Source organism: Globicephala melas, chromosome 11 (genome assembly GCF_963455315.2).
Source record: "Globicephala melas chromosome 11, mGloMel1.2, whole genome shotgun sequence".
Lineage (NCBI taxonomy): Eukaryota > Metazoa > Chordata > Mammalia > Artiodactyla > Delphinidae > Globicephala > Globicephala melas.
Genome location: NC_083324.2, coordinates 62,823,183 through 62,848,211, shown reverse-complemented (window position 1 = coordinate 62,848,211; position 25,029 = coordinate 62,823,183). Strand labels below are relative to the sequence as shown.

The 25,029-nt window shown below is 58.3% G+C and overlaps 1 protein-coding gene across 9 annotated transcripts in view; it reads left to right on the top strand.

Moving 5' to 3' along the window:
• Positions 1 to 24,624, top strand: part of COL11A2 (collagen type XI alpha 2 chain) — a 28,257-nt gene extending 3,633 nt beyond the window's left edge. For 2 of the 9 annotated variants that reach the window (XM_060308699.1, XM_060308697.1), the window contains 63 exons: positions 298 to 460; positions 1,928 to 2,119; positions 2,927 to 3,004; positions 3,625 to 3,687; positions 4,366 to 4,545; positions 6,691 to 6,750; positions 6,851 to 6,892; positions 7,124 to 7,186; positions 7,471 to 7,545; positions 8,014 to 8,100; positions 8,362 to 8,418; positions 8,584 to 8,637; positions 8,722 to 8,775; positions 8,883 to 8,936; positions 9,094 to 9,147; positions 9,333 to 9,386; positions 9,479 to 9,523; positions 9,647 to 9,700; positions 10,124 to 10,168; positions 10,356 to 10,409; positions 10,602 to 10,646; positions 10,749 to 10,802; positions 11,044 to 11,088; positions 11,321 to 11,374; positions 11,504 to 11,548; positions 11,671 to 11,724; positions 12,087 to 12,194; positions 13,213 to 13,266; positions 13,542 to 13,595; positions 13,696 to 13,740; positions 13,825 to 13,878; positions 14,001 to 14,045; positions 14,184 to 14,237; positions 14,337 to 14,390; positions 14,617 to 14,670; positions 15,063 to 15,170; positions 15,317 to 15,406; positions 15,576 to 15,629; positions 15,835 to 15,942; positions 16,074 to 16,181; positions 16,319 to 16,372; positions 16,473 to 16,526; positions 16,708 to 16,815; positions 17,040 to 17,093; positions 17,344 to 17,397; positions 17,625 to 17,678; positions 17,819 to 17,872; positions 18,216 to 18,323; positions 18,709 to 18,762; positions 18,924 to 18,977; positions 19,094 to 19,147; positions 19,693 to 19,746; positions 20,018 to 20,125; positions 20,220 to 20,273; positions 20,412 to 20,465; positions 20,696 to 20,803; positions 20,957 to 21,010; positions 21,318 to 21,353; positions 21,555 to 21,608; positions 21,721 to 21,988; positions 22,551 to 22,663; positions 23,026 to 23,232; positions 23,949 to 24,624. In XM_060308699.1, the coding sequence (XP_060164682.1) occupies positions 298 to 460; positions 1,928 to 2,119; positions 2,927 to 3,004; positions 3,625 to 3,687; positions 4,366 to 4,545; positions 6,691 to 6,750; positions 6,851 to 6,892; positions 7,124 to 7,186; positions 7,471 to 7,545; positions 8,014 to 8,100; positions 8,362 to 8,418; positions 8,584 to 8,637; positions 8,722 to 8,775; positions 8,883 to 8,936; positions 9,094 to 9,147; positions 9,333 to 9,386; positions 9,479 to 9,523; positions 9,647 to 9,700; positions 10,124 to 10,168; positions 10,356 to 10,409; positions 10,602 to 10,646; positions 10,749 to 10,802; positions 11,044 to 11,088; positions 11,321 to 11,374; positions 11,504 to 11,548; positions 11,671 to 11,724; positions 12,087 to 12,194; positions 13,213 to 13,266; positions 13,542 to 13,595; positions 13,696 to 13,740; positions 13,825 to 13,878; positions 14,001 to 14,045; positions 14,184 to 14,237; positions 14,337 to 14,390; positions 14,617 to 14,670; positions 15,063 to 15,170; positions 15,317 to 15,406; positions 15,576 to 15,629; positions 15,835 to 15,942; positions 16,074 to 16,181; positions 16,319 to 16,372; positions 16,473 to 16,526; positions 16,708 to 16,815; positions 17,040 to 17,093; positions 17,344 to 17,397; positions 17,625 to 17,678; positions 17,819 to 17,872; positions 18,216 to 18,323; positions 18,709 to 18,762; positions 18,924 to 18,977; positions 19,094 to 19,147; positions 19,693 to 19,746; positions 20,018 to 20,125; positions 20,220 to 20,273; positions 20,412 to 20,465; positions 20,696 to 20,803; positions 20,957 to 21,010; positions 21,318 to 21,353; positions 21,555 to 21,608; positions 21,721 to 21,988; positions 22,551 to 22,663; positions 23,026 to 23,232; positions 23,949 to 24,089 (4,768 nt within the window). In that variant the 3' untranslated portion in view covers positions 24,090 to 24,624. Of the gene's footprint in view, positions 1 to 297; positions 461 to 1,927; positions 2,120 to 2,926; positions 3,005 to 3,624; positions 3,688 to 4,365; positions 4,546 to 6,690; positions 6,751 to 6,850; positions 6,893 to 7,123; positions 7,187 to 7,470; positions 7,546 to 8,013; positions 8,101 to 8,361; positions 8,419 to 8,583; positions 8,638 to 8,721; positions 8,776 to 8,882; positions 8,937 to 9,093; positions 9,148 to 9,332; positions 9,387 to 9,478; positions 9,524 to 9,646; positions 9,701 to 10,123; positions 10,169 to 10,355; positions 10,410 to 10,601; positions 10,647 to 10,748; positions 10,803 to 11,043; positions 11,089 to 11,320; positions 11,375 to 11,503; positions 11,549 to 11,670; positions 11,725 to 12,086; positions 12,195 to 13,212; positions 13,267 to 13,541; positions 13,596 to 13,695; positions 13,741 to 13,824; positions 13,879 to 14,000; positions 14,046 to 14,183; positions 14,238 to 14,336; positions 14,391 to 14,616; positions 14,671 to 15,062; positions 15,171 to 15,316; positions 15,407 to 15,575; positions 15,630 to 15,834; positions 15,943 to 16,073; positions 16,182 to 16,318; positions 16,373 to 16,472; positions 16,527 to 16,707; positions 16,816 to 17,039; positions 17,094 to 17,343; positions 17,398 to 17,624; positions 17,679 to 17,818; positions 17,873 to 18,215; positions 18,324 to 18,708; positions 18,763 to 18,923; positions 18,978 to 19,093; positions 19,148 to 19,692; positions 19,747 to 20,017; positions 20,126 to 20,219; positions 20,274 to 20,411; positions 20,466 to 20,695; positions 20,804 to 20,956; positions 21,011 to 21,317; positions 21,354 to 21,554; positions 21,609 to 21,720; positions 21,989 to 22,550; positions 22,664 to 23,025; positions 23,233 to 23,948 lie in introns of those variants that run through there. The other 7 variants (XM_060308698.1, XM_060308700.1, XM_060308702.1 and 4 more) reach the window with 7 other exon arrangements.
• The last annotated feature ends 405 nt before the right edge of the window (positions 24,625 to 25,029 follow it).

The window sequence follows — 25,029 nt, the reverse complement described above, 5'->3', positions numbered from 1 at the left end:
AGAGTTTAAATCCTTGCAAGTAGGACTAGCTTGTACCTTGGGCAAGTTCCTTGACTTTTTTGAGCCTTGGTTTCTATGTCTGAAAAATAGGGACAATAGAACTGTGAGAATCAAATGAGAAAGTGATGGGATGGTGCCTGGTGTATTGTAAGCCCTCGGTACATGGTAGTTAACTGTGATTACTACTATTGTTATCATTGACTTGTCAACCCTTCCATCAAGGGCTGCTCAGCCCTCTTGACTTTCCCCCCTTCAGTCAGTTGCTTGAACCTCCCGCCTCCCTGTCCCTATGACCAGATGGCACCGTGTGGCTGTGGCTGTGAAGGGCCAGTCGGTCACCCTCATAATTGATTGCAAGAAGCGAGTCACCCGGCCCCTCCCCCGAAGTGCTCATCCAGTATTGGACACCCGAGGCGTGATCATCTTTGGTGCTCAGATCCTGGATGAAGAAGTCTTTGAGGTAACCAGAGCAGCCAGAGAGAGGAGTGACTTCTGGTCCTATGCCTTGTATCCACTCCCCTTCTGACCTCAGTACTCTGTCTTCCTATGTCCTACCCTTCACTTTTCCTTTCATAAATTTATATTTCCATTTCCTATCTTCAGGGCTAATTTTTTTTTTCTGTAGGAGAATTAGGTGCCCACTTATGTGGCAGGATTGTCCACAGTCACTTATTCTGTCACTCAGTTTTCATTAGTCCACCCATCCATCCATCCCTTCAACTGATCCATCGGCAGATCTATTCACATCTATTCACCCACGTATCCATTCACACACTCACCCACCCACTCAAGCATTCAGTCTTGTATTCTCCCACCTGCCCATTCTTCCCCTGCTCAGTCACTCCCTCCTGTAAACCACCCATCTATTCAGCTATCCTTCTGTCCATCCATCCTCTTTAACCCATCCATCCACCTATTCACTCATCCATCCACTCACCCACCCCGTCTACCCATGCATAGGATACATGCATGCAGCTAGCAACTCATTTACCCACCGCACTCTCCACCCTACCATTTCTTCACTTCCATCCATCTACCGACACACTGTTGGTATCTACCCTGCACCTCCCATTTATTGACCCACCAGTCCACCCACACAGACATTCACCATCCATCAACACTCCCATTCAGTCAAGTGCTCGAGCCCTCATTCACCCACCCACCCACCCACCCATCTGTCCATCCAGCCATCCATCTGTCCATTCACCCACCCAGCCAGTCAACATTTTCTGAACACCTGCTGGCCCAACACTAAGGGAGAACACAGAAGAATAATATCAGATCTCTATCATCCCAAGGAACTACCAGTTCCACTGTGGAGATGAGACAGTATCCCCAAACTAGAATACAATGCAGGGTGTGCTTATCACCACATGTGGGCACAAATAAATGCCACTGGAAATCAGAACTGTCTTCCCCCCATTTCCAGAGATCCTGAGACTTCTCATCGTCGCTGTCATTGGAAGGTCAAAGCAACTAAGGTTGGGCCACTGTCTCCAGAAGCCCTTGTGAACAGGCTCATGCATGGCCACATGGGCAGGGTGTAGGCCAAGAGTTGAACTTACACTTGGAAGGCTTGAATTCTAGTCCTGATTCTACCACTTCGAGTGACCTTGGGCCAGTCATTGTCTCTTTGAAATTTTATGAATGGAATGTGCTTGGAAAATAGGCATAAAGATCCTTGTCCTACTGACTTCAATCCTTGTCCAACTGTCCAGTTGTTGTGAAGGTTCAATGGGATTATGAATGAGAAGGTCCTTGGAAAACTGAAAAGCACTGTGCATATGGGAGGGCTGGTAATGACCTTCTCCATTATATAGTCTTATCTCGGATTGGCCTCCGACCCCGTGTCCCAGACTCTACCCTGTGTCTCTTGGAAGCCCACTCTGCCTCCCTCCATTGGTGTCCCTTCCTCTTGTCTTTGTAGGGTGATGTTCAGGAGCTTGCCATCGTTCCGGGGGTGCAAGCTGCCTATGAATCCTGTGAACAGAAGGAGCTGGAGTGTGAGGGGGGTTGGAGGGAGAGACCTCAGAGACAACAGTCTCACAGAGCCCAGAGATCTCCGAAGCAGCAACCACCAAGACTTCATAGGTCACAAAACCAGGAACCCCAGCGACAGGTGAGGGAGCTGGTGAACCCCAAACTGCAGCACGTCCCAGGGAGGGAAGACACCCTCACATCTCCCCAGGGGAATTGCCCCAATGTCCCAGAGCTCCCCATCCTATTTTGGGCTCCTGTTCTCCCCTCCCTTGTGCCCCTCCCCAGCTGTACCCTCTATTCTCATCACACCGCCCCCCACCCCCAGTCCTCATTCATCAACCTTTTTATTTTCATTTAAAAATAAAAAGTCGTCATGAAGAATTCGTGGCTGGGAGCCGTGTCCCCTCCTTGTGTCTCCTCCTCTGCTAGTCTTCCTGGGACTGTGCCCTTGGGCTTTCCATCCCCCTTCCTTGAATTAAGAGATTGCGAGACCATGGAGGGTGGGGGTGAGAGCTGGGGACGGAGGATGGGAGAGCAGAGGAGGGGAGAGACAGAAACAGGGAGAAAGTTGAAATGGTAAGACCAGGAGGGGAAGAGGGGAAGGAGTAGGAGGTAGAGTAGGTCTGTGCAAGTGTGGATACGGGGGCCCTCTCTCTGGCCCCCTGCACGAGGAGGTGCTGGATAAGGGACTGGGGGGGTGGAAGGGAAGGGAGGGTACGAATTGGGTGGAGTCTTGACAGTGACAGGGGTCAGTGGCCTGAAGATTGGAGGGTCAATCTCTTAATCACGTCTGCTTCTGTCCCACGTGTGGGACCCACCCCCCTTTCCCACCACCCCTTCTCTCTCCTGACTCCCACCCCTCCTTTCATCCCCAACTCCCACGCCACCTCCTCACCTGCCTGCCCCCCCTTCCCACCTATTCCCACCGCCCCTTCCCTAACCCCAGTCCATTGAGTCTCTCTACTATGACTACGAGCTCCCCTATTACGACGTGATGACTACGGTGACCACCCCTGATTATCAGGTAAACTTGAGGGACTTCTCCCGTTCCCCTCCACCACCCCTTGCAAACATCTATGACACCTTCCTCCCCTCCCCACATGCGGGGAGAGCCACCTTGTGTTTAGACTGTGGGCGTTTCCTCACTGCCCCCTCCCGTGTCTCTCTGCTGCAGTGGCCTCCAAGCCCCAACCACAGGGCTCCCCCTCCCCCCAGGGGGCGTCGGACCCCTCCCCGAAAGCCTACCCCACCTGCCAAGAGATCAGCGGCTGGGCAGGCGTTCCCCTCTCGAAGTGGAGGTTCTGGCCCAGCTCGGGGCCAGCCTCCCCTCTCCCGGCGCCCAGCTCGGATGGCAGCTCCCCTCACTGCCCGGGCCCCCCCCAGGACCAGAGGCAGTGGTTACCGGCAGGTAGAGCCGGGGCATCCAGATCTCTGCCCCCAAACCTCTGTGACTTCGGAGATTCACTCTCCCCAAAGCGTCCCCCCCTCCTAAGGGGCTGCAAGATCTGAGATTGCCCCCACCCCCCAGCACAGACAGACACTGCCCCCCGGGGGATGAACTGCTGCTTGGCCTCCCTTTCCGCTAACCTCTCTCCTTCCCTCCCGCCCTGTGCTCCTCTCCCCACACCTTCCCCCTGGGGTTAGGACCCCACCCCAGGTGAAGAGGAAGGAAACCTGGAGTCACGCCCCTTGCCACCCACTGAGGAGGTAACTCCATCCCCCACCCTCGCCCTAGCTGGGTCGGTGGGCGTCTGTTACCCACTCTCCTTGCCCCATGTCATCTTGATGAACCAGCCCCTCCTCTGGCCGGAGGGCTCTTTGTCATCTCCATTCGTGTCCTTCTGTCTCCCGGTCACTCCGGACCTATCGGTCTGCTTTCCTCTTTCAGAACCTTCATTTTTCTCCAGTGTCCATGTCTCCTGCCATTATTCTTTGATTCTGGAGGAACTTCCTCTCCCTGTTGGTGTCAAATGGTTTTACTTTCTGTCATATTTCTGTTCCCAGGAGCCATTTTCTGTCCAATGCTGTCACTTTTCCTCTTCTGCCCCTCTTTCCATCCATTTCTTTGGTCATTCCTTGGATTCTTTCATCGATTATTATGTCCATGGACTGTCCACTCTGTGTCCAGCCCTCTGGCCACCCTTCTTGTTACCCATCATTTCTTCCAACCGGGCCCATTTTCTGGACCTCCCTCCACATTGGGGGGCTCTGATGGCCATCCCCCTTCTCTACAACGGCTCCCCTTGCTCTTGGGAGGAAAACTCCAGTCCCTGTTACCCTTCAGAAACCTTTGGGCTGGAAGTTGTCACACCCTGGGGTCCAGGGAGAACCTCCTCTCAGCCCTAATGCCCCCATCTACCCCTCTCCCTCCCCATCCCCGGGAAGGAGCAGACAGATCTCCAGGTCCCCTCCACAGCTGACAGGTTCCTGACAGAGGAATATGGGGAGGGTGGCACAGACCCCACAGCAGGGCCCTACGATTACACCTATGGCTATGGGGACGATTTTCGTGAGGAGACGGAGCTTGGCCCTGCACTCTCTGCGGAGACAGCCCACTTGGGAGCCGTAAGTGAAAGGAGCTCCTCTTCCATCCTTGACTTCCAGTGGGAGCTACAAGAATCGCTTCCTGTTGTTTTTGATTGTTATCTCTTGTCTGTGAGCTACTTCCCATTAGTGGTTTTCCATTTTCTGTTCACATAAGATGTATCTGTTGCTTGAAAACGTTACTTCCTGCCTTCCCTTGCCAAAAGTCTTAATCTATGGATCCTTCTGTTCAGGGCAATTGGTTGTTGCTGTTGGGTTTCTTTTTTTTTTTTTCAATCCTATGGCCACTTTCTGTCTTTCTTGGTCACTTCCTGTCTCCATCAAGCTGGATTTTATAAAACTTTTGGTCAGTAAGCCCCTACCTTGTGTCCATTTTCCGTCTGTCTCGATCATTTCTTCTTGGTCGAAACAATTTCTTGTCCATGTTGCTGCCAAATGATCTAACTTCCTCTATCACATTTTCTAACCTACAGGCCACTTCCTGTCTGTCCCCTCCTGTCTTCTCTCCTTCTCTACAATGGCTCCCCTCCTGTCTTCTCCAGTCATGGCATCCGTTCTGGTGACTGTGTCAGATTGAACGGGAAGGGACTTATTCTTTGTGTTTTGGCTCTAGTTTTTCATGCTCTCTTATACTTTGATAATAAGCCGCTTCCTATGTGTCTCAGGTCATCCAAATCATAAAGTTTCCATGTGGGCCTAGATATTTATCACAGCCACCTCCTGTGTGTACTAGCCTTGATGTTTGTGTTTGTTGGAAGAATTGCCTTTCATTGTCATAATCCATTTCCTGGAGTTACTTTCTGTCTGTTTTGTGAATTTCTTTTCTCTCTTGGTTGTGGTAGCCATGTTGTTATTGAAGGTCCACTTCCTGGATCCTCTTTCCTTGGCTGCTTCCTGTCTGTCCCACCACTTCCTGTTTATCTGGTTCATTTGCTAGCCGTCTTGGCCATGTTTAATTTTTCTTGGCCCTGGCATCATTTTGCTTCCAAGTGTTTGTCCCTTTTTTCTGTCTCCCTTAATTGCGTCCCATGTTTTCAACCACTCCCTGTCAGTGGGGTATTTCCTGTCTACTCACTTCATCTTTTGCCTCTACCCCGCTGCCTCATCCCACCCTCCCTGCTCTAATAATTCCACCCTTGACCCTCTGCTGCCTTTCCCTTATGCTGCTTTCTGGAAATTTAGGGTTGATCTGGGATATGGGAGAGTTTGGAAATTGATCACTGTTGTTTGATCAGGATGGAGGTAGAAGGGGGCATTTTGAAGATCTTTGTTGGGAGAGTTGGGGGGTGGTGGTGAATATCCTCCATTCTCCTTGTCCTTATCTTGGTTCTGGCCCCAGAGTTGGGAGCGGGCATCTGAGTGGACGTGTGGAAGAGAGGCGACGGGTGGGCTTGAAGTATAAATGAGGGTCAGAGGACGGGTGTAGCATCCTTGCTGGGAGAGGAACTGGGAAGACTTGAGGGGCTTGGCTCGGGGCTTGAGCAACTGAGCCCAGGAGCTGTATTTTTCCAAAGTCCAGTTATGTGGTCTAAGTTTGAGATATCGGTGGGGACTGCTCTCCAGATCTACTTACAGTATGAATGTCTAATCTCCAGGGAGTTTTAAACTTGTGAACCCCTTGAAACTCTAAGTAACATTCTGTGCATAAGGGCGTACACTTTTTCTTTTCTGGAGAAGGGCTCCATAGATTACATCAGATCCTCATATGGGTGCATGATCTTCCCCTAAACCCAAGTAAAAATCTATCCACAATCTTAGAGATATTCTTATTTGGTGAGATGGGGTAAAGGTGAGGAAGTCGATGGTTTCTTAAGGTTCTCAGGGAGTTTGGGGAATAAGGTGCAGTCCTCCAGAAGAGGGTTTGGGAAGGTTGGGGGTTTGGAATCCCAGGAAGTGTCTGGGGACCTTCCTGAGAGAGGTTCTCAGGGAGAGGAGGAGACTGTGTTTGTTGAGGTGGAGCTGGGAATTGTGGGGAGGGGAGCCCTGAGGTCTACCTAGGTAGACCTGGGAGGTCTGTGAAGAGGGAGTCTTAGAGGAGGAGGGGGGGACTTGGGGATAGGGTCAGGAGGTCTCCAGAGGACCTGAGACTGCCACCGGGATGGGGGCAGTCCTGGTGTCTTGAATGCTTACGGGCCCCCCTGGGGGTTACATATGTGTCTCTCTCAGGCTGCCCGTGGTCCCCGGGGGCTGAAAGGAGAGAAGGGGGAGCCTGCGGTGCTGGAACCTGTAAGTCACTGTGGTCACCGAGCTGAGGGCAGTGGGATGAAGGGAAGCAGGTGGGGGTGCTAGCCCTATAGCCTCTGACTTTTAACCTTTGACTCCACAGGGTATGCTAGTGGAGGGGCCCCCTGGTCCAGAAGGCCCTGCGGTGAGTTCTAGCTGTGACCCACTAGCCTCCATTCTTTTCACAGAGATGCTTCCTATGTGCTCACCTGTGCCTTCCCCCCATAGGCCCAGGCCTCCTTCTTAGAACTCAGAGCATCCTTCTAATCAAAGCCTCCCAGATCCTCAGATCTCTTCTGTAGAGACCACCCCTTAGCCACATACCCCTCTTCTATCTGAACGCCCACACCTTACCCCCTCTTCTTGTGTTCTTCAGGGATTTCCTGGTCCCCCTGGCATCCAAGGCAATCCAGGTCCAGTTGGAGACCCAGGCGAGAGGGTATGAGGACATCCTGTGGGGGTGGGGGGACGGCTGCAGAGGAGCCACTGGTACCCGGTAGGGGTACCATGCCCAGTAATTTCTCATTAGAAAAGAAGGTAGACTCTGGTTGGGGAGGGGAGTAGTGTGGTGTCTCACCGTCATTTTTCTCCATGGGGTGTGGGGAGAGCTTGGGAAAGACGTAGGGAAGTCTATATTTATTCTGTTGAGGAGGGTTTCAAAATGATGCCAGGACCCTAACAACCCCCTGTGGCCGTATTCTTCTCATTCTTCCCCCACTCTAGGGCCCCCCTGGCCGAGCAGGGCTCCCTGGATCAGATGGGGCCCCTGGCCCTCCCGGCACATCCCTCATGCTCCCAGTGAGTTGTCTTCTGGTCTTTGGAACGAGCTGAGGGGGGAGGGAGGGAGAATTGTGTTGTGTCACCAAGAACCAGAGGAGCAGGAATGCCAAGGAGGAGTCTCTAAAGACCATCCACCCAAAGAGATTGATCTTAGGGGTGGAGGGTTTAGGGCCTCATTAGATGACCTGGAGCCAAACATGGAGCATCTAGAATTGGGCAGAAAATCCTAAATTTCAGGGGGTCTAGAACCAAAGGAGGGTCTTTGGGGAGGAAGAGCCTCAAGAGTGGAGGAGGAGGACAGGAGTTGAGTTTCTGAAAACCTCTAAGTGACTACCTGGAACCCATGGGAGACACTGGAGGGGGGCATGGGGGGAAGTGGGGTCCTGGAACCTGGGGGATGGGGCAGACATGCTGGATGATGCCTCTGGCTGGGAGGGTCATGTGGATTTCCTGGAAGACCCTAGACCTTCTCTCCTTGGCCCACAGTTCCGGTTTGGCAGTGGTGGGGGTGACAAGGGCCCCGTGGTGGCGGCACAGGAGGCCCAGGCCCAGGCAATTCTGCAGCAGGCACGGGTGAGGAAGGCTGGGGGATCTTGGTGGGGGGAGGGGTGTGGTGGGAAGGGGAAGACTCTAGGAAGAGTTGGAAGGGTAGGTTGGAGTGAATGTAGGGCAGGCGGAGATCTGGGTTGGTTTGGGGTTGAGAGGGAGGTTGGGGAAGATACAGGGCAGTAGAATGAAGATCAGGGGTACAAGGGTGACTTTGGGAAGTGACCTGGGGTCCGGAATTCTCCAGCTGCCTCTTGCTTAGCTCTTCCGTCTCCCCTGCTCCCCCAGCTGGCGCTCCGAGGACCCCCTGGTCCCATGGGATACACGGGCCGCCCTGGACCCTTGGTGAGTGAGTGGGGTGCTGGGATAGGGGATTCTTTATTTGTGTGGGGGGTATGGATAGTTCTGGAAAAGGACCAAGTTGCAAGTCTTTTGCTTCTTTGGGGGAGGGCTCTGAGGCCACCGATGGGTGTGTCCTTCAGCACAGCCACCCTCTCTTCTCTCTCACAGGGACAACCTGGGAGTCCTGGACTGAAAGGAGAATCTGGAGACCTAGGACCTCAGGTGACAGCCCCCACCCACCTGATCCCCAAACCAGTGCCCCCGCCGTCTATACCCACTAACCCTGCCCCTGCCTCTCCCTCCCAGGGCCCCAGAGGACCTCAGGGCCTCATGGGCCCCCCTGGCAAGGCTGGGCGAAGGGTGAGTGACCTGAGGGTAGGATGGGTGTGGGTGGGGGATGGGAGGCAGAGCACAGGGTGTGGAGGACTGTGCCCCCTCTTGCTCTGACACCTCCCCTTCACCCCCAGGGCCGAGCGGGTGCTGATGGAGCCCGAGGGATGCCTGGGGAACCTGGAGTGAAGGTAATAGGCTTGGGCCCCTCTCTGGCACCCACAACTCCCAGCCCCACCTGAGCTCGTTTGTTTTTAGGGATAACCCCTCCCCACTCAGGGCACAGTAGAGAGGGGTGGGGTGGGAACGGGACTGGGACCTCACCTACGCTGCCCCTCTTCTCCCCAGGGTGACCGAGGATTTGATGGCCTCCCAGGGCTACCTGGGGAGAAAGGACACAGGGTGAGTATAGGGGCATGGTGTGTTGTGATGAGGGGGTAGATCTTCTGTGGAGGGGAGGGGAGGTAGGAGGCTGAGGGTCCCAGCAGGAGCTCAGTGAAGGAAATTGGTTGGTTAACTGAAGACAGTCAGTGTCTGCCTGTGTTGGGGGCTCTGCACCCCCTCTTACCTGTTCAACCATTTTCCAGGGTGATACTGGTGCCCAGGGCCTTCCTGGGCCCCCCGGCGAGGATGGAGATCGGGTAAGTGTTGTGGACGGCGGGGGCAGGGGTGGGGGCTGGGTATGGGAGAGGTCTGGACGCTGAGTCTGCTTCACCACGTCCTCCTCCTCCAGGGAGACGATGGGGAGATTGGGCCTCGGGGGCTGCCTGGAGAGTCGGTGAGTGTCAAGGGGTTTGGGGATGGGGGTGGCTCTGGGGATGCCGGAGGAGGGACACGGGCATGAAAGGGACACGTTTTCTCTCACCCATGCGGGTCCTATCTTCCCCTCACCTGAATGCAGGGAACTCGAGGTCTCCTTGGCCCCAAAGGTCCACCTGGGGTTCCTGGGCCCCCGGTAAGTGACTGTCCCTGGCTTCTGATCCTGCCCTCTCCCTCTCTCCACCTTCCCTGACTGCCTCCCTCCTCCCTCCCCTCCAGCTCCTCCTCCCTGGCCCCCACCTAGCCCTGCTTCAGTCTTCACCCCCTGGTGCCCTTGCGGGACCATGTCTTGTAGTGCACCAAAGGCTCTCATCATAGCCAAAAAAAAAAAAAAAAAAATCCTCAAGAAAACAAAACAAACCCCCACAAACCCACAGTCCCAGAGCCCCAGAGACCCACGCCCTGTGGATCCGGACCGGCTGTGTTTGCTTAGGTTTGGGATGAACTGCTGTGCGCCTGACCCGTCCCACCCTCTGGGATGGCCTGGCCTCAGAAACCACAGGTCCCTCCAGGGCCCAGGGCCGCCTTCCAGCCTGCTCATGCCCCTCTCGTGTTTCAGGGAGTCCGAGGCATGGATGGCCCCCATGGTCCCAAAGGAAGCTTGGTGAGTGCTGGGCATGGAGACCCCACCTGACCCTTAGCCCCTGGGGTCTCTGCCAAAGTCCTGTTCCCTTTGCCACCATTTCGACCCCCTGCCTGCCGTCTCGGCTGTCCCTGCCGGGACTCGGCTCTCTGCCCTATTTGTTCTGTCACCATCTCCTTCTGACCCCTGCCTGGTTGCCTGTTTCTAGGGACCCCAGGGAGAGCCAGGACCTCCTGGACAACAGGGCACTCCTGGGACCCAGGTGAGTGGTCCTGTCCATCCCCTCCCCAACTTCAGTGATTTCCCCTGGGCTTCCACAGTGGGCCAGATCCCGGGTGGGGACAGGAAATGAAGGGTCTCAAGCCTTCGCTGCTCACGCTCTGAATGGGGGCTGCTGCAGAGAGAGCGGCCCACCCCTGGGGGGCCCCCTGTGACTTCTCCCTCCTGTGTCTAGGGTCTCCCTGGGCCCCAGGGTGCCATCGGCCCTCATGGAGAGAAGGTAAGTGACTAAGTGATCAGGGGAATGGTGGATGGGCCAAGGCGGGGTGTAGGGTGGGCCCCAAATATCTGGCTGGGACTGAGCCTCCTCATCCCCCTGCAGGGTCCTCGAGGGAAACCAGGGCTTCCTGGCATGCCTGGCTCAGATGGACCCCCGGTGAGTGGCCACCCCTCTTAATACAAATCCCCCTTGACCTTCCACCCCAGGAAATGACTTTCAAGCACCTTCAGTGAGTGTCCGTACTGTGTGTCCCTTGCACTGGGAGGTCACTGGTGGTGCTGCCAATGGTTGGTCAGCTTCATTAGGTCCCAGGGGGGCATTTGGGTGGAAGAAGTGTAGGGAGGGGTGCAGGAGGTGACAGGGGCCAGTGGTCACGCTCTCCTTCCCCTACCCCCAGGGTCACCCGGGCAAAGAAGGTCCCCCTGGAACCAAAGGAAACCAGGTGAGATCTTCCACGCCTCCTCTCATCCCCTGGAGGGGTCTCTACCCAGACCCTGGGCCTCCAAGTCCCTGGGATTTCCTCACCTCGTCACGCGGCTCTGACAGTCCTTTGTCCCGTACCCCTCAACCCTCTCCAGACCCCAATGTTGTAACCTCCATTTCCCCCACCCCTAGGGCGCCCCCGTGGTGACACCCTGAGACCCCTTTATTGATGCCTCTCTGTCTTCTTCCAGGGTCCATCTGGACCTCAGGGTCCTCTGGGATACCCAGGACCTCGAGGCGTCAAGGTAACGAACCACCGGGCTGGGAGATAAAGGCTGGGGTCAGGGGAGCCAGCTGGGGCCCCAGGAGCTTGGTCCTGCCAGCCCAGCCTCCTCCCCTGATCTCTCAGTCTCTATCCCCCACTCTAATTCCAGGGTGTGGATGGAATTCGGGGTCTGAAGGGTCACAAGGGTGAAAAGGTGAGCAATGTGCCCCTAACTTCCCAGCCCCTCCACCTGCCCCACACCAGCCTTTCTGTCCATCTCTGCCTCACCCCCTCCCTCCATCATCTGTGGTGTCCTTTCACCCCAATCTTTCTCAGGGCGAGGATGGCTTTCCTGGGTTCAAAGGTGACATGGGTGTGAAAGGTGACAGGGTGAGTAGAAATCGCCACAGTGGCCCCCCAACTCTAAGTGCTGATGATCCTCCCCTTTGGAGCCCCCAGTTACCAGCCTTCACCCCCACCCCCCAATACCCCAGACTCCTCATCTCCAGGCTCCCTTTAGAGGATCTGATCACCCTCTAGAGCCTGATCTGAGCAGGAACCCAACCCCGTGCTCCGTGACCCACTGGCTCACCAATCACAGCACACTCCCTGCCCCTGTGGGGCTCCCTGTTCTGCAGTAGCTTCGGGGACCCCCACCGACCCCACTCAGCCTCACTGGGGCCTGCCTCTCCTTTCGGGGCTCAGCCCCTCCCCTAGTCCCTATCACTAACCTCTCCAACCCCCTCACCCAGGGCGAGATTGGAGTCCCTGGTTCCAGGGGAGAGGATGGTCCCGAGGGGCCGAAGGGACGCACTGGACCCACTGGAGACCCTGGCCCCCCTGGGCTCATGGGCGAGAAGGTGATGGGGAGGGTGTGAGGGGTCTGGTCTACATGCTGTAGGGCATGGAGGGGGTGAGGCCCGGGGCGCTGGGATCAGGGTTGGGGTGGGGTGCCGACAGCTGAAGTCTGCAAGTCAATCAAAGATGACCATGCATTATGCTCCTCTGTGTGTACATGGCGCCTCCTAGACACTGATGCGTTGAAGCGGGGGGAATACATAAGAAGTTAAGGAAAAGTCTCTGTCGTGAAGACTTTACAACAGATTGATGGGGACAGGGCAGAGAGGCCGTCATAGGATACCTGAAGGTGCCGGGCAGAGTGAAAATGTGTCCAGACTCCAAGCAGTAGGCATTCCGAGAAGGAAGAGAGTCAGAGAGGAGGTGAGCTCTGACATCTTCAGAGCTAACTCTCACCAAGCCCTCACCGTGCGCCAGCACCGTGACATCTTGTCCTGTCAGTCCTGGGGGGTGGGCGCTACTACAGTCCTGAAGCATCAGGAGGTTTAGAAACTTGTTCATCACACAGCCAGTGAGGGCCAGAGCCAGGGTTTGAGCCCCAAAAGTCAGGCCGCAGAGCCCCTGCTCCCCACTTCCGCTCCACAGCTGCCTTGGCAAGATAGGTCCTGAAGCCTCAGGGGGCAGGCGTGGATGGTTGTGGGGGGGCCCGGGGTAGTGCAGAGTGGAGCCAGGGAGTGAGGCTGGGGGGGTGCTGCCTGCAAGGGGGCCGGTCTTGGTGGAGCAGGACTGTGTGCTGGGAAGATGGAGCTGAGGTTGACAAGTAGGCAGGGGCCGGATCACAGCGCCTGCAGGACTGGAGCTGCAGATTTTACGACACAGGGGAGGGGAGATTCCAGCACTAGAGTTCGGGGAAAATCCACTCTCAGCAAGGAGAGGTTACAAAAGCCAGGCATCCTGGGAGGTGGGAAATGAGGGGCCAGGGGCTGGGGCTTTTCTGGGTGGGGGGAGGGCTGGGATCTCCAGGGATGGAGCGGCATCCGTGGTTCCTCTCGCTCCTGATCGCTCCCTGTCCATCCACAGGGCAAGCTTGGTGTTCCTGGTCTGCCTGGCTACCCCGGACGCCAGGGTCCCAAGGTGATTCGTTGCCCCGCATGTGCCCCTCCTCCTTCCCCCTTCCCTGACCCCTAATTACAGGAAGCACAGACTGACAGAGCAGCGGGGGACCCTAGAGAGAATTTAGCCCACCCCCATTCTACAGATGAGGGAACAGAGGCCAGAAGCACTAGTTATTGGCAGAGCCCGGGTCTCCCACCCTGCTGCCTCCACCACCTCTCCTGACCCCCCTTGGCCCTTCCTTGGTCCTCCCCTTTTGTGACGTGTCAATTTTTCCCCTTCTCCATCCTCACCAGGGGTCTCTGGGATTTCCTGGTTTTCCTGGAGCCAGTGGAGAGAAGGGGGCCCGTGTAAGCTGGGGAAGGGTTGGGGGGGCAGAGGGAGGGGCAGCTCTGGGAGCAGGGGCCTCACGCCCTGGGTGATGTGTTGTTTCTGCTTCGTTCCCACCAGGGCGTGTCGGGCAAATCAGGGCCTCGGGGAGAACGTGGCCCCACGGTGAGTGCAGGGGAGAGACGTGCGGCTCAAGATCCAAAGAGGTGCTTCGGGGCTTTTCTGACAACGCCCCTGTCCTCTCTCTAGGGTCCACGGGGTCAGAGGGGACCCCGAGGTGCCACCGGGAAGTCTGGAGCTAAGGTTGGTGGTCTTGGCAGGGCTCATCTCGCCCTCTGCCCTGTAGCCCGGCTGCTCTCAACTCCTCTGGCCTCAGAGTTGACTAGAAAGCATCTCCTCTCACTCTCTGACTGTTTCCCCCACAGGGAACATCGGGTGGTGATGGCCCCCACGGGCCCCCCGGAGAGAGGGTGAGTGTGGCCTGAGCCCCCTGTTCCCCAGTGCTCCCCAGGGAGCCGGAGTGGGGCCGGCTCCCTCTCACCGCAGGGAGAGGCCCCTTGCCCAGCACCCCTCCCCATTCTCCTGACTCAACCTAGCTTTGTCTCTAGGGTCTCCCTGGACCTCAGGGCCCCAACGGATTTCCTGGCCCCAAAGGACCTCCAGTAAGCTGACCTCTGACCTCTGACCCGCCTTGGTACTGTGAATCCTTCCCCATCCCCCTTCCCAGCCTAGAGCTCACCTGACATCTGAACCTCTTCCAGGGCCCCCCTGGGAAGGATGGGCTGCCGGGACACCCAGGCCAGAGAGGAGAAGTGGTAAGTGGTGCCCCGGCCTCCTCAGACCCTCACTCCCGAGCTGTCTTGTCCCGAAGGCCCTCTGGGAAGGTTCTCCTGGCTGAGTGGAGCGCATCTCGGTGCTGCTCAGACCACAGCCAAGGACTTGGTGGTGACCCTGCCCTCCCTCCGGGAGCTTGGGGTCCGTGCCACAATGTCCACGCCTGACTGTGTGTTCTGACTGCCCTCTCCTCTCTTCCTCTCTCAGGGTTTCCAAGGGAAGACCGGCCCCCCTGGCCCCCCAGGAGTGGTGGGACCCCAGGTATGCCTGCTCCCTGGAGAGAAAGGACCCCAGACCCTGGAGCTAGTCTATCTGCCTCTCTTCTCCCTTTTCCCGGTCACGGGCCCCTGCCCCTCCTTTGACTGAGCTGGGCCCCTGGGACTGGGATTTGGAGCAGGGGTCCCAAATTTCAGTCTGTTTCCTGGACCAGTTCTCATCTTCTCGCATCTTGGAGAAGAGGAAGGTCCCCTCAGGGACACCAGGTGGTATGGTTACTCCACACCGGGGAATGAAAACCAGAGCGGAGGCCTAGGAGAGCTCCGGGAATTTCCCAGGAGCTTTGGGGCAGACATGAAGGGGTTCTAAGGGAAAATTTAAGGTGGACAGAGTGAGGTGAAGGCTCTGAGATTGGAGTCTCTCTGTCTCTTTCCCAGGGAGCCGCAGGAGAAACCGGGCCCATGGGGGAGCGAGGTCACCCAGGCCCCCCGGGGCCCCCTGGAGAGCAGGGACTCACTGGAACAGCTGGAAAAGAAGGGACAAAGGTCAGTAAGGGGCCCGGCAGGGGGGAACTTGGGGGTCTAGGGTTGGGGTGCCTAAGGGAACAGGCAAATGGGGATTTGAGGGAACAGAGATCTCTCTGCCCAGTTTGGGAGTGTGGAAGTGGCTCATCACCTCTGTTTCCTTTTAGGGTGACCCTGGGCCCCCTGGGGCCCCAGGGAAGGATGGTCCCGCTGGTCTGAGGGGCTTCCCGGGAGAAAGAGGCCTCCCTGGCACTGCTGTGAGTGTGACTCCAACCTGGCTGCCTGTAATAAGTCAGCAGGCTTCCCGGCACCCCTCAGCGACACCCTACTCCCATCTCCCCACCCCCATCCTTCCCCGCTTGTCTCCTGGACCCCATGTCCCCCCTTCCTGTCTCATGTCTGTTGCCTCTGATTTCTGATTCATAGGGCGGACTTGGTTTGAAGGGAAATGAAGGTCCGGCTGGTCCCCCTGGCCCTGCAGTAAGTCTGGGGTCCCTGGGGGGCAGAGGGGAGGAAGGATGCGGTGCGGCATCTGGAGTTTGGGGGGGGCTGCAGGACCGGGAAGGGTCAGCCGTAAGACATCTGATGTTGGGCTCTTCTCCTGGGAACCATGGTCAGTGGTCCTCTGGTGTAGGTGGGCTGTGGTCTCTTCCTTTGGGGTGTCTCACTCTATCTCCTGTCTCAGGGCTCCCCTGGGGAGCGAGGTGCAGCAGGATCTGGGGGACCCATTGGCCCCCCAGGGCGCCCAGGGCCGCAAGGTCCCCCTGGAGCAGCAGGAGAGAAAGGTGTTCCGGTGAGTGTGGGGTCCCTGGGGAGATGCTGGGGAGGGGTCTGTGAGCTGATGGGTTATGGGGGATTTCCTGTAGGGGTGTTTGAGGGGGACAGCCATCTCTGGGTCATGACTCCTTCCTTCATTTCTCACAGGGTGAGAAGGGCCCCATCGGTCCGACTGGCCGCGATGGGGTGCAGGGTCCCGTGGGGCTTCCTGGCCCTGCTGGCCCCCCGGGCATGGCAGGAGAGGATGGAGACAAGGTGAGGGAGCACACAGACCCTGGACTCAGTCTTCTTTCCCAATGAGATTGCTGGTCTGGCCCTGAGATCCCTGTCTGCTTATTCTCCCTGCCCCACCCACTCCTTCCTCTAATGTCCCACCTGCTTTCTACCCCCAGGGTGAGGTGGGAGACCCCGGACAGAAGGGCACTAAAGGGAACAAGGGGGAACATGTAAGTGTCCATTCCTTTGACTTTTCACCTCTGGCCTTTAACCTCATTCCCACCTGGTCTCTCCCCGTCTTGGCATCTCTGACTCTTCTTTCTCCCCCAGGGCCCTCCTGGACCCCCTGGACCCATTGGTCCCGTGGGGCAGCCTGGAGCTGCGGTGAGTGACGATGTCCTGTGTGCAGCCTTGATTCTGCCCTCAGTTTCCCTCTGCCCATGGGGTTGGCGGTGGGAGTGGGGGGCTCCAGCCCTGGTGCCTGGCTCTGTGTGGGGCTTGTGGCTAGAACACACCTGACCCACGACCATCTTTGTGTCCTTGTCCTGCCCTCCTCCCACCTCAGGGGGCAGATGGGGAGCCTGGAGCTCGGGGTCCCCAGGGACACTTTGGAGCCAAAGGTGATGAGGGAACAAGAGGGTTCAATGGGCCCCCAGGACCCATTGGTCTACAGGTGAGTTGGGGGGTGGAGACAGGGGCTGAGAGATGGGTTCACGCTGGAGCTGATGTCTGCCCCAGCCCCCCCAGCCCCCTGCTGACAAAGGAGGTCTGGGGAGGTGGGGGCAGAGGACTGGGTGGTGGGGGGTACGTGGGATCTGTATGGGGGGGACCCCTCTGCCGAGGGCTGTGCTCCAGGTGGTTTGGTCACCTGGGTCTGTGCTGTGTACACCTGCGCAGGGTTTGCCAGGCCCCTCGGGGGAGAAGGGAGAAACAGGAGACGTGGGCCCTATGGTGAGTGGGACCGCATTGATAGGGTGTGATCCCGACTGATTCCAGCCCCACCCACTAGGCACACCCCTGCTCATCCAGCCCCCACCCCAGCAGCCCACTGCCTCCGACTCCCAGCTCCCTGCATGCCATTCCCTGGCCTGGCTGCCTCCCTCCCCGCCAGGACCTCTGCCTCCCTCACCCTCCACCACTCACGTGCATCCACGGCGGCTTTCTCTCACTTCCCTTCCCATCATGTGTATCTTTTCTCCAGGGACCCCCCGGGCCCCCAGGACCTCGAGGCCCAGCTGGACCCAATGGAGCTGATGTGAGTCCTCTTGGCCCCTTGTCCCTCCAGATCAGTGTGGCCAGTCCTCTGCCTCCCTTTCCCCAGACTGTAAACTCTAGTCTCATCTCAGATGCCAAGAGAAGCCGGTGGACCCTGGGAAGGTCTCACACTGTCTCACTGCTCTGACCTTAGGCCCTCCTCCAGGCTCTGCCCCCCCATGCCCCCCCTCCCATAAGCAATGATCCCTATTTCTATTCCTCTTCCAGGGTCCACAAGGTCCCCCTGGAGGTGTTGGGAACCTGGGTCCCCCTGGAGAGAAGGTACTGGGAAGGGGTACATAGGTGGTCTGGAGGGATGAGGGTTGGACTTTTGCCAATTTTGGGGGGTCAAAAGAGAGTGAGGGGGAATATCAGGATTCTTTTTTGGGGGGTGGAGGTTTTTGACCCCAATCTCCTTGCAGGGGGAGCCAGGAGAGCCAGGATCTCCGGGAGTCCAGGGCGAGCCAGGGGTCAAGGTGAGTGGTAGTTCTGAGGCCCTGCTCTGCACTCCCCTTCACCCCCTCAATCCCACCCCCACCTTTCCTCTGACCTCCTGGAGCTGGAACTCCTGCACAGCCCGTGAGTCTGTGCTCCCGGTCATTCTCCGTGAGGCCTGGTCCCTGGATCCGGGTGGGCTCTGTCCCCCTTTCCTTGAAGGGAAGAGGGGCCAGGGACTCCCACGATGGACTTGCCTTTCTGTGTGCACCCCGATGTCAGCGATGCAAGAGGGGGAAGCTGAAGGTTTTTTAGAAGCAGGGGCTGGATCTTTGATCTCTGGGACCCCTTTGGGACCATCTGTAACCTCCGCTCATCCTCTAGGGTCCACGCGGGGAACGTGGGGAGAAAGGAGAGTCGGGGCAGCCAGGAGAGGCGGGACCACCAGGGCCTAAGGGCCCCACCGGTGATGATGGCCCCAAAGGGAACCCTGTGAGTTTGTGGGGAGGGGCTGCGAGGAGGCCCCTGTGAATGGAGATCTGGGGATATGGGTGTGAGGATCTTGGAGTTTGGGGAGCCCAAGAGTGTGGGGGATGCCTGGGAGGAAGGCTTTGCGAATGGGGTCTCCTGGGAGGGATGTACGGGGTCTGGGATCCAGAGAGAAAGTGAGAGAAACCCTAGTTAATAACCTGAAAGCCTTAGAGTGCAGGCAGTGCAGGAGGTGGGGAAAAGGGGGTGCCGGAGACCTTCTTCCTAAATGGTGCAGGTGGGCACTGCCTGTAGGGAGGGAGAGTGTGGCATGTGGCCATGGGGGTCTGTTGGCCCTGCGTGGGCTTAGGGGGCTGTGACCCTGACCCTTGGTCTCCTTTTGGATCAGGGTCCTGTTGGCTTTCCTGGTGACCCTGGCCCTCCTGGAGAAAGTGGCCCTCGGGTGAGTCTTACCTGGGGAGGGGAGGGGCGAAGAGGTGGCCTGCTCTGGAGGGGCTCTGTGTGGCCGATGGGCGTGGGCAGGGGAACCGGGGTTGTGGTAGGGCAGGTGGAGGGATGGGAGGATTGGCAGTTTGACCCTCTGACCTTGTTTCATCCCTGCAGGGCCAGGATGGTGCTAAGGGTGACCGCGGAGAAGATGGAGAGCCAGGACAGCCTGTGAGTGCCCGGGGACCCCTACCCCACCACTGAGCCCAGGCCCTCAGCCCTGTTTCCCCTCTACTATGCCCTATGCCTGAGGGGTCCCTCACCCACCACTCTTCCTCCCTCCATAGGGATCCCCTGGTCCCACTGGGGAGAATGGACCTCCTGGACCACTTGGAAAGCGGGTAAGTGAGGTCGTCACCTGGGACCTTGTGGGGCAGGCTGGATGGCAGTTGGGGCAATGGCAGGTGGGATGTGGAGGGAGATGCCTGGTGTGCCGGTTGTCCTTGGGTGAGGTGTGTATGTGTGTGATCATGTGTGTTTGTAAGCGTGCTGTGTATATTTGTTCCTGTATATTCCATCTGTTCTTGCCAGGGGTGGTGTTGTGTACCAACCAATCAGAATGGACACGGAGGGAAGGGGCTGGCTTTCCTGGGGAGGTCCCTGCTGGGTCAGGATTAACCCTCTTTTTGCTGGTGGTGTGGGGCAAGAGGCTCTTCACCAAAGGCACAGAACGACTCAGTATTTTAACAGCTGATACAGCTGTACCGGCTCTCCCATCCATGAGTCGGCCTCTGCGATCGTGCCTGTGCATGCGCAGGTATGCGTGTGTGTGTACACGTGTGTGTGTACACGTGTGTGTGTGCGCACACGTGTGTGTGTGTGCACCAGGAGGACAGCGAGGGGGAGGGGGGTGAGCCTGGCTATTCACTGCCGCCTCCACCTGCAGGGACCTGCTGGTGCGCCTGGTCCTGAGGGGCGACAAGGAGAGAAGGGAGCCAAGGTGAGGGAGAGGCCGCCCTGGATGCTGGAACAGCCCTTCCATCTTCCCACCCCTTTGGTCCTCACACTGCAGCCTCCAAACGCCTCCCCCACATCCACCATCTCCACGCCGAGCCCCCTGTGGGGACAGGGTTCCCCATACTTGTCCCTACCCCAGGGGTCCCTGGGGTTTGACCCCTCCTCCCTGCCTCACCCCCATCCACCTTGGGCCCCCTGCCCCCAGCCACACCCCCTCCTCTGCCCTTCAGGACACTTTTTTGGGTGTGTTTCAGGGGGATCCTGGTGCTGTGGGCGCCCCGGGAAAGACAGGCCCTGTGGGTCCTGCAGGCCCAGCAGGAAAACCTGGCCCTGATGGTCTGCGGGGGCTCCTGGGCGCAGTGGTGAGTCACAGGGCAGAGAGGCTTGGCTGGAGAGGGGGAGGCGCACGGTGTGGGGACACTCTTCCTCATCCCCGTGGTCCCCTCGAATCTGCAGGGTCAGCAAGGCCGTCCCGGGGCCACAGGCCAGGCTGGACCTCCAGGCCCTGTGGTGAGTGACTGTGGATAGGGTGGGTGGGGGGGGGGCCCTGGGGCAGTGGGCATCCAGCCTTGGAGGAAGTGGGAAGTGGTGGGGGGAGAGTGTGGTCCCGCCTCCCCCAAGAGAGAGTGACTTCCTGTCTCCCCACAGGGACCCCCAGGGCTTCCTGGCCTCCGGGGCGATGCTGGGGCCAAGGGAGAGAAGGTGAGTGACCGCACATTGCCAGGTGTCTCAGCCCCACCCCTGAAACCTCCGGGGGGCCTCGTGCTCTTGGGGAGCCCTTCCTCAGTCAGGGCCGTGGCAGCCCCCGCTCTTTCCTCAGACCCGGCCCAAGTCCCTCTCTTGTCTTCTGGGCTCTGACCCCTGTGGTTCTCCTTCTCCCCGTCCATGTGTCTCCTCTCTGCATCCCCCTGACCACCTGGCCCCTTCTCCAGGGTCACCCAGGTCTCATTGGACTGATTGGCCCCCCGGGGGAGCAGGGAGAGAAGGGTGATCGAGGGCTTCCTGGTCCTCAGGGATCCACAGGGCCAAAGGGGGAGACGGTGAGTAGAGGTCATGGTCCTGGGAGGTCTAAGGGTGGGGTGAGGGTGGAGATTCATGGGGGTGTGGGAAGGCGGGGTGTGGAGCCTCAGCTGTGGGGTGAGGGAGGGGGAGGGGAGGAGGACCCAGTTGAACCAAGCCCCTCCCTTTCCTAGGGCATCCCAGGAGCATCTGGCCCTATTGGTCCTGGAGGGCCCCCCGGCTTCCCTGTGAGTGCCCCATCTGTTCCTCAACTCAGTCCTCTAAACCCCACTGCCCCCCTCCGTAATCCCCCACTGGCTTCCGTGACAACGCCAGCATAACACTCACAGGTTCCCGTGTCCCCCATATGTTCCTACACCTTCAGTGTTTCCACTCCTGTCCTTCCAGGGCCTCCCGAATGTCCCCACGTCTCCCATGCCTGCCCCTCTTGTGATGGCTCCCGGGTCCTGTGAACTCGTGACCTTGCCTCTCCAGTTCTCCTTGTCCTGACCTTCCCCTGTGCTGACCATCTCTTTCTTGTTCCTCGTTTCACAGGGACCTGCTGGCCCCAAAGGAGCCAAAGGAGCCACAGTGAGTGACCCCCAGCCAGCTCTGACCTTCCCTTCCCCCAGCCCTCCATAGGTGGACTTGACACTGTCTCTTCAAGACAAACATACTCCCTGCCGGTGGAGCCCCTCATTCCCAGCCCAGGGACTGATTTGACCCTTCTGTGACCTTGATCGCATTCTTGACCTCCTGACCCCTCCATGACTTCATTGACTCCCTTGGCAGGGCCCAGCCGGACCTAAGGGAGAGAAGGGCATCCAGGGCCCTCCGGGACACCCGGTGAGTCAGCGTCAGATCCTGCTCTTCTGACGGTCCCCCTCTGTCTGGGTGTTTCTCCACATCACCCTCACCCTGACCTGTCTCTTGCCCTCTCTGCCCTTCCCTCCACCAGGGCCCCCCCGGCGAGGTGATCCAGCCCCTGCCCATCCAGATGCCCAAGAAGACTCGGCGCTCAGTGGATGGGAGCCAGCTCATGCAGGAAGATGAGGCCGTGCCAACTGGGGGGGCCCCGGGCAGTCCTGGGGGGCTGGAGGAGATCTTTGGCTCCCTGGACTCCCTGCGGGAGGAGATTGAGCAGATGAGGCGGCCGACGGGGACCCAGGACAGCCCCGCTCGCACTTGCCAGGACCTGAAGCTCTGCCACCCAGAGCTGCCCGACGGTCAGTGCCAGGGACACGACATGTGAACAACTGCGTGGGCATGAACAAGCAGGATGGATGTCGGGGGAGGCTTGGGGAAGCTGTGGGGTGGGGGTGAGGGTGGAGGGGCTTGGGGCAGCAGCTCTTTACCAACTGGGTCAGAGGTATTTCAGTATTTAGCAACTGACATGGTCCTACCAGGCTCTTCAGCTCATTATCTGCTCAGGGTCTACAGAAATAGATAAACATAGACTCGTGGACACACATGCTGGCATTTACACACACAGACATGTGTGCAAGCCTACAGCCACACGCTGGACCAGCGTGAGGATGTCAGTGCTCCTACCCCCTCCATTTGCGAGCCTGGGGGTGCTGCTGGGGGGAGGGGCGGCAGAGCCGGACAGGGGCATAAGGTGATGAAGGAAACCAGAGCTGTGTTCTGGGGCTCTGGCGGGGGAACGGAGGACTGGGTGTCTGAGGGCATATGTGGGGGCGGCTGGTTGGAGCAGTGGGAGGGAAGTGGGGCAAAGAGCATCTTGGGTCCAAGACCTCGGGGGCCCTGACCCTCCCCCCCACTCGACAGGAGAGTACTGGGTCGACCCCAACCAGGGCTGTGCTCGGGATGCCTTCCGGGTTTTCTGCAACTTTACGGCCGGAGGGGAAACCTGTGTGACGCCCAGGGATGATGTCACGCGGGTGAGATCTGGCCTCTGACTGCCCTGTCCCTTGCACCACAGTGGAGCCCCCCTCTGGGCCTAGTGGTTTCTGGGTTTGTGTGACAAGTTCCCTGACCCTTGACCCTGCAGAGCCTGCTGACTCTTCTCTTATTCCGTTCCTTCTCACCAGTCTTCCGGTGCTCACTTCATCTCCTTCCCTTGACAACCTAAGACAAAAGTCTGCCTTTTATTTATCCCCTCGTTCCCACCCCGGCCCCTTATTTCTCCCCCAGCCCTCTCCTCCCACCCATTCCCCACCCATGACCCTGGCTCAGCCGCCCTGCTTCTGTAGCTGCTCTGCAGGCCCGTGTCCTCCTTGACTACAGCCCTCTCTCCTGCCAGTTCTCTTACGTGGACTCTGAAGGCTCCCCAGTCGGCGTGGTCCAGCTCACCTTCCTGCGGTTGCTCAGCGTCTCAGCCCACCAGAACATCTCGTACCCCTGCTCTGGGGAGATCCAGGATGGCCCCCTGAAGCTCCGAGGGGCCAATGAGGATGAGCTGAGCCCGGAGACCAGCCCCTACGTCAAGGAATTCAGAGACGGCTGTCAGGTGGGAACCAGGGAGAGCTGGGTGGGGGCGGGTCCCAGACTCAGGCTGGAGGAGGCGGTGGGAAGACCCTTCGGGCAGGGGCACTCGGGGAGAGCATGAGGAGGCCAGCTTCCTGGTGTCAGGAAGGGCAGGAAGGATGGAAGGATGGAAGGTGGGTGTCACCTGTGTGCACATGGCAGTGTCACCCAGAGTGAGTCATGCAGGCTTGTAAGCACATTTACACAGGTTGCCCTCTGCACACACAGGGTATGAACAATGCCCCCTCCCCACGGAGGGGCACACGGACACCCCCAATCCGTATATACATCCCCAGAGTCGCCTGGAGAGGGTCACACAGGTACACACACGTGGAATCGTGTTGGCTGTCATCACACACACCCACAAACACATATACACACGTCCCCGTGGAGTCACACAGGCTCACACCACTACTACAGACAAATAATCTCAAACCCAAACTGCTCAGACTGGCTCAAGACTGCATGCGTGTGCAAGCACACGCACACGCGCAGCCCTCCCAGCTTCCCCAATCCTGACTCGCTGGAAGAAACTTTAGGAAGAAACTTTAGCAAAGTCTGAACATGGGACACGGATGAGAGGAACAGCATCTCAGGGCGCCTGAAGGCGCGGAGAGCCAGGCCTGAGGCTGGGGTGTCTGCGGGCCCTGTGTGCCTCCCCTGTGCTCACTCCTCTCACTCCGGTGTCTCCCCCTCAAGACCCAGCAAGGCCGGACGGTGCTGGAGGTTCGAACACCTGTACTGGAGCAGCTGCCAGTGCTGGACGCCTCCTTCTCAGACCTGGGGGCCCCCCCGAGGCGGGGAGGGGTGCTGCTGGGGCCTGTCTGCTTCATGGGCTAAGACCTTCTCCTCTGTCTGACCCTGTCCGTCGACACCAGGCCCACCTGGAATCCCACAGCATCGGCTCTGTGCCACCTCGCAGAAGGGCTCCTTGCCATCTAGGGGGCCTTGGGCCAGGGCACCGAGAGCCCCCAGTCAGGGGCAGTGCAGGGGAGGGGTGCACCTGGGGCTCGCGGCCCTCCCACTTGGAGCCTGTGCCCTGTTCGACAGCTGAGACCCTTATTTAAAATTTACCTCCCAATCACCCCAAACACGTGGAAGAGAAAGGACACTGTGTATTTTGTATTTAAAAGTAATTATATTAATTATTTAAAGAGTGGAAAACAAAATGACAAAAAAGATAAAGAGAGAAATGCCAACAAAAATCAGCGGACTTTGGAGACAGGGCTCTCCAGGGGCGAGCCTGGCACCCTCATCTTTGCCTCAGGGCTCTCCTCAGAGACTGTGGGGGTTGGGGGCCGAACCCCGCCTTCCTCACGCCCCACCTGCAGCACCCACTGTGAACGTTGTAATACACGGTCTCCTTTGTCTCAGGGCTCTGCCTCTCTCTGCCCAGTGTGGGGCTTGCTCATCTCTACCTACCGGGTGTTTGGCTCTGTGGCCCGCATGCCTGCTGTCTTTCACTTGGTCTGGGGCTCGCAGGAATGCCTGCTACTTGGGGACCAGGCCAGTCCCTCAGGGGAGAAATGGAATAGTGAGGGGTGTGTGCATGGCCTGCGGTCAGCAGACTGTTGAACTATTGAAATTCTTCCACGTTAGCTGGGAAATCGCCGTGGCCCTGAGCCCCCCCGGTACACCCTTGCCATCCTGGCCACCCCCATCCCTCCCCTGGGTGCCCCCTCACCTTCTCTGATCCTGCAATTAAAGGGTTAATGTGTGGCATCTGGATGGGACTCCCAGGGCCTTGTCTAGCACTATGACCTGCGCCCATTCTGACTGA